At 57.0% G+C, this 6,160-nt stretch overlaps 1 protein-coding gene across 1 annotated transcript in view; it reads right to left on the bottom strand.

Moving 5' to 3' along the window:
• Positions 1–883: 883 nt before the first annotated feature.
• The window catches only part of LOC142462461 (histone lysine acetyltransferase CREBBP), a 112,360-nt gene continuing 107,083 nt past the window's right edge, over positions 884–6,160 (bottom strand). Inside the window, exons 29-31 of the mRNA XM_075564358.1 lie at positions 5,288–5,449; positions 4,864–5,145; positions 884–4,143 (exon numbers count right to left, since the gene is read on the bottom strand). Of these exons, the coding sequence (XP_075420473.1) occupies positions 2,077–4,143; positions 4,864–5,145; positions 5,288–5,449 (2,511 nt within the window). The 3' untranslated portion in view covers positions 884–2,076. The remainder of the gene's footprint in view (positions 4,144–4,863; positions 5,146–5,287; positions 5,450–6,160) is intronic.

Here is a 6,160-nt window from a genome sequence, read left to right as displayed (position 1 = left end):
CAGAAAGGTCCTCCGAGTCCTTCCTGGAGTGGGAGGGGCCAATGGTCTGTCTTACCTGATACTCACCTAGACTCAAAATAGGCAACCTCATGCCAAATTATAGACCCCCTCCAATTTCTTACAAAGTTCCTTCAAATTCACATCCCTAAGTCAAATATTTTGGCCCACAAAGAGGCAGCTTGAGCCGTGATCCTGAACATAATAGCCCGTGATCTTGACCATGGGCCAGCCTGGCCGAGATGAGCAGCTCTGCTCTCCCTCCGAGATGTGATCCAGTCTGGAGCACTCGGCCCTTCCTGTGCCACCACGATGGGACCCTGAGGGCACAACTGGGGCTGGCGACAGAGTCCAGTCTCTCAGTGACAGAGCCTTTGCCACTGCCTGTCCCCTGCCACAATCCTCAGTGGCTGTGCCAGAGTCCTGCGTCCTCAGGACGGTTGGGATGAGCGGCTGAGCCCTATCAACCCTGTCTGGTGTTCTCTCCCCGTCGATCCCAGATCTGAGAAGCAGAACCCCACCTGCAGTCCCTGCAACATGCCTGCCATCAATCCTGGGGTGCAAGGCCAACCTCCCTCTCTGATCGCCCTCGGGGCTATGACAGAGTGGACAGGGAGCATAAGGGCAGTGTCGTACCAAGTGGTCACGTAACTGGGCGGATGAGCCATCAGTGAGTCTCAAATGTGTGGAGCCAGGGCCAGTCTTACAGCCCCAGCCTCTGGGAAGCAAGACTTCTAGACCAGTGGGTTGGCCCGACACAGGGTCCCCAGCTGTCCCTCACCCCCCACCACCCTGCTCCTAGTCTCACCCCAGGCCCACTGGCCCAGGCCGTATGTTCACGAGCGAACCACCAGAACCATGTCTGACAAAGGACAGACTCCAAAAATATATGTAAATAAATAGAAGCCTTAAACATTCTTACATGGATCTTAAAGAACAGAGTACATGTTAAAAACTTCAGTAATTTATATCAATTTTGAAGCGGTACTTTATATACAATGGGGAGGGGAAAAAACACATGCATAGTCCAAATACAATGTTGAAAACAGCATTTTCATAACAAAAAACCCCCGAACACTAAGTGTTACTAATAGCAATGTACATGGATTCAAGAAGGACCACCTCCGTCTGTCGCACACAGTTTATTAACAATCTGATGTAGGAAATGAGTTGGTACGTTACCATTCTATACAGTGATTGAATCTTCTTGAATTTCCTTATTTATAAGTCATTATAGCGCTTGCATGATTTACACTAGAATTGCTTTTCCTCATTTCAAGTTTCACGAAGAAGAAAGAAAAGAAGGCTTCTTCCCTAGGAACATTAGCATGGTCTAAGAGAGTGATCAACCCTATTTTTTGTCTAAAACCAGTTTTATCAGAGAAACAAAGCAACAATTTCTACATCTGCAAGACAAGAGTTTGGCTTCGGCCGGTATGTATAGATAAAGATGTGTGTGTGGGTGTGTGTACGCACGCACGGGTTGTGCGCACGCCGGAGCCCATCCCTACCGTCCAGGGTAATACTTGGAGAGCGCCCACAGAGTTCACTACAGAAAAGGAGAAAAGAACAAAGGAGAAAACAAAAAGATCTTCCCGTAACATTTGAAAGTTATCGGGATACATTATAAGCTTTTGCATTATTTCAGGAAATCAGTTTCTGAATATTATTTTTTTTCTTCTTGCTTTTAAACATACATGTTTAAAGTCTTGAAAATACAAATAAAAAATATGAATATAATGAACTTGTTTTTCCCCCTTTAAAAAAGGCATGAGTCACCTGCCATGACAAAAGAGAAAAAAAGAATCCAAACCAACCCCCACCCCCTAAACAAAAACAAAGCAAAAACAAAACAGAAAAAAAAACAAAACATAGAGAAAGAGAGAGAGAGACCAGATATTTAAATCAACTGGTTTTTAACAAAAAAATATATTCTTTGTATTGTTTCTTTAAACAGCAATCCCCCACCTTCCAGGGGCTGGAAGGGGCAGTCCCATCTAGGGGGAAAAGCACCTAGATGTCTGGGTCAGTACAAAAGGGCCGAGAACAGGAGGGGAGACTGGGCACCATCGCCCGCTGCTACAAACCCTCCACAAACTTCTCCAGTGTGTCCCCCGTGGTGTCCCCAACCAGGGACAGCTCACTGGACAGTGCCTTCCGGGTGGGGGTGTTCAGCTGGGGGAGCATTGCACTCTGTTCGGGGTTCCCCAGGTGCCCCTGATCCATGGAGCTGGCCATGGTGACGGCGAGTCCGGGGTGGGGGGAGCCAGTCTGGGGAGACACGTGGTGAGGCGAAGGCTGGGGTTGTATCCGTGGGGACGGGCTGGAATGTGGTGGCTGGGACTGAGGCCGTGGAGATTGGACAGGGGCCGGAGAGCGCACCTGGCTACTGAGGGACGTGGCCATCTGCTGGCCAGGGAGGTGGGAGGCCGGTGGCTGTCCTGAGAGCGCGTGCTGCTGGGGGCTCATGGGACTTGGTTGGCCGGGGGAGCCCATCTGCTGCTTTATCTGCTGCTGCTGCAGAAGCCGCTGCTGCAGGGCCTGTTGGATGCTGGCGGTGCCGTCGGTGCCCAGCCCAGGCTGCCCCAGCTGCCCCAGCTGCGCTGCCATCTGGCCCATGGAGCTGCCCTGCATAGGGAGGTGCTGTGGCATCCGCTGTGGCGGCATGGCTGGGGGGTAGCCGCCAGGTCCCTGGGGCTGCTGGAACTGGCTGTGCCCGGGCATGCCTCCGGCTCCCTGCTGCTGCTGCTGCTGCTGCTGTTGCTGCTGCTGCAGCAGCTGTCTCCTCAGCATCTCTCTGTATTGCGGATTCATGGTCGCCATGTTGGGGTTGTGCCCCGGGTTCATGATGCTCAGCGTCTGGCCTTGGGGGTTCAGGGCCCCCATGGCCTGCTGTGGTGGTGGCACGCCGGGCCGGGGCACACTGGCCTGCATGGCGTTCAGGTTCTGCAAGCCAGGCTGTGCGTGCATGCCGGGCTGGGGCTGCAAGCCGGGCTGGTTGGCCACGTACTTGGCTGTGCGCTGCTTGATGAAGGCGGCCATAAGCTGCGGGTTGGACTTGAGGATGTTCAGCACCTGCTGCTGTTGCTGAGGGGAGCTGGGTGATTTCAGGGTCCGCAGCAGGTCCTGCAGGGCGCTGGGTGAGATGCTTCGCGGCGGCTGCACGTTGGGCATCCGTGGCCCAGCCACAGCCACGGCCGACTGCGCCGGCATGGACATCACTGGCCTCGGCATGCCTGCCATTGGCTGCTGGGGGGGCAGTGGCCCCTGCTGCCACTGGCCCGGAGGCATGGTAGGCAGGACAGGCCCGCTGACCTGGCTGGGGCGAGGCACAGTCAAGCCCACAGGGCCCATCTGGTTCACAGGGGTCACCAAGCCTGTGCGGCCTGGGGGCATGCCGTTGTTGATGTTGACGCGGTACAGGTGCTGCTGCTGCTGGGCCTCTCGCTCGATCTGTCGAGCAGCCTCCACTGCTGCAGGCGGTGGCTGGGCGGGCGGTGGTGGGGCCGGCACCTGGGCGGTGGGCTTGCCTGTGGACACCGTGGTGGGGGGCTGAGTCCGGGCCACACTGGGGAAGCCAGCCGGGGACATGCTCACGGGCGAGGGCTGTGGCGTCTGGGGCGTGCTGGGCTGCTGTGTGGGGGTGCCAGGTGGCGCTGAGGTAGGGGAGGGCAGGCTCTGCTGAGGCACATTGCGGGTGTTCATGGTGGCCATGCGCCGGCGCATGAGCTGGGCCTGCTGCAGGCGGTGCTGGATCTGCTGCTGGCGGAGCTTGTGTTTGATGTTGAGGCAGAAGGGCACAGGGCATTTGTTCTCTTGGCAGTGCTTGGCATGGTAGCAGCAGAGGGCGATGAGCTGCTTGCAGACGGGGCAGCCGCCGTTGGTCTTGCGCTTGCAGCCCTTGGTGTGCTGCACCACCCGCTTCATCTTCTGGCAGGACGGCAGCGAGCAGTTGGCGTTGCGGCACTGGCAGGCGTGCACCAGTGACTGGATGCAGCGCTGGATGCTCAGGCGCCGTGACTCCTGGGGGCTCCGGGACTGCGGCTCGCCCTGGCTGCTGCCCTCGTCGTCCAGGCCCAGCCCCCACTTGACCATCTTGTGGTTGTGGCTCTTGGTGTTGTAACAGTTGATGCACAGGTCGTAGTCCTTTAGAGAGAAGCAGGGACACATTAGCGAAGGTGTGGGCCCTAACTAATGCCACCCCCACTGCCCAGGCCCCAAATCACACCCAGAGGACACGCACATCTGCTCCCACTCCTGCACTTAGAGACCACCTCTTGGTCTGCTCCCCTGAACCCTCTGCCCCCACTCCCACTGTAAGGGTGTCTGTGCTTCCTGGGCCCCACCACTTCTCAGAGGCTGTGTTGGAGCCAGTGGATGAGTAGGATGAGGGGTGAGGCCAGGCAGACAGTCTGCCTAAGGCTCCTGAGGCCAAAGAGAGCCACAGACTTTGCACTGTACACTCTTCCCCCACAATCTGCTCTCAGTGTCACAAAGTGCAACCCCCCACCCCGCCCTGCAGGGCCACAGGACAAGGCAGCAACTGCATACTCTCCCAGGAGGGGTGTTGTGGCTGGGTTGTAGATCCCCTCTGGGAGTCCATTTGAGCACCGCTCAGCATAGGCACCAGACACATTAGGAGGCTACCGTGTGGGTGGCAGTAAAAAGTGTAGCGGAGGGAAAGGAGGGCAACAAGGTGAAGTTCCCCTTGTGCAGAGTCCACTGGGCCTTGGGCCTCTGCAGAGGGGATGGTGCAGCAGGGGTGTAAGGACTGGTGTGGACAACAGAAGGGGCTCGAGATCCCTGAGTGGTCCCGGTCACCCAGCCAGACAGCCCTCTCCCAGACCCTGTGGCCTGGACACCCACCTCGCAGACGGTGCAGTGCCAGCGTGTCTCCACGTGGTGCTTGCATTCGTTGCAAGTATAGACGAAGCGGTCCTGGCCCTGGGTGTGCAGTTCCACCAGCATGCACAGAGTAGACCACTGTGAGCGGCGTAGCGAGGAGAACTCCCAGTGCTTGTCCCGGGCCAGCGTCAGGAAGGCGTCCCGGCCATCCATGAGGTCGCAGCTGAGCAGGGGGTCAGGGTCCACTATGGGGGGCAGAGTGTTGATGACAGGCCCAGCGTGGAGGTGGATCACAAAGAAGACCTGCAGGCAGAGTGAGACATGTTGTCAGTGCTGGCAGCTCTGTGCAGAGGGGCCAGGCTAGCCTCTGCTCATGGGAGATCTCATGGCCAGGGTGGAGAGATGCCAGTGGGGGATGGGAGTGGGTGCCCAGCACAGCTCCCACCTCCTTGTGCTTCTCCATGGTGGCGTAGAGCTTCTGCGACAGGTCGTTGGACACGTTGGGCACACTGGGCTTCTTCTTGTTGGCCCGGCTGATGCTGCTCTTGTTCTTGTTGGTCTTCTTGTTGTTCTTTTTCTTGGCATTCTTGCTATCACCCTGGCTGCCCTGCAACAACAGAGAGCGCTGTCAGATGGGCCCAGACTCCTCCCTGAGCACCAGGACGGCTCAGCTCCTGGGCCAGGGGGCCCGGGGAGGCAGCCCCAGGCAGGTGACCCTGGCCAGTTGCCACCATGGAAGAGACAGCGAGCGCATGGTTAGAGAGGTGCTCACTGCCTGACAGTCCCAGCACAGTCTGGCATCCAGGGCAGCCCAGCCCCTCCCTCACTACTATGACACGTAGGATGCACCAGCTCAGGTGCTTCTGGGAGATGGTTCCCACAGCGCCCCAGCATCCAGTGACTCAAAGGCAGGGATAGACCCCCTGAGGTCATCATAATCATGACCTCTGACCCTTCCTTTATGCTGGGGGTTATTAAAAAAAGAAATGAAAAAAAAATAGTTGCACAGTTGTTGTTGGTTTGAGCTCCCCTCACTGTGGGAATGGGTTCTTCAGGAACACCCCCCCAACTCTCAAGGAGACATCAGGTGAACCCCAAACAAGGCACAGGCCCTACAACAAAGCCAGTCTGAGAAACTGCTCGAGCCAGCAAGGGGCGGGCAGGCCATGTTGGCAACAGAGGACATGAGGGAGGGTGGGCTTTGGGCGGTGACAGCGTCACTGTTAACAACAGTCAGTCTGAGCAACAGGAAGGGCCTCGAGGGTGGGTGGTGCGGACTTCTGAAAAGCTTCTCGACTGTTCAGCAAATGTCTCAAAA

Source organism: Tenrec ecaudatus, chromosome 12 (genome assembly GCF_050624435.1).
Source record: "Tenrec ecaudatus isolate mTenEca1 chromosome 12, mTenEca1.hap1, whole genome shotgun sequence".
NCBI classification, from domain to species: Eukaryota; Metazoa; Chordata; class Mammalia; order Afrosoricida; family Tenrecidae; genus Tenrec; species Tenrec ecaudatus.
The sequence above is the reverse complement of the archived record's forward strand: the minus strand, read 5'-3'. Positions and strand labels throughout refer to the sequence as shown.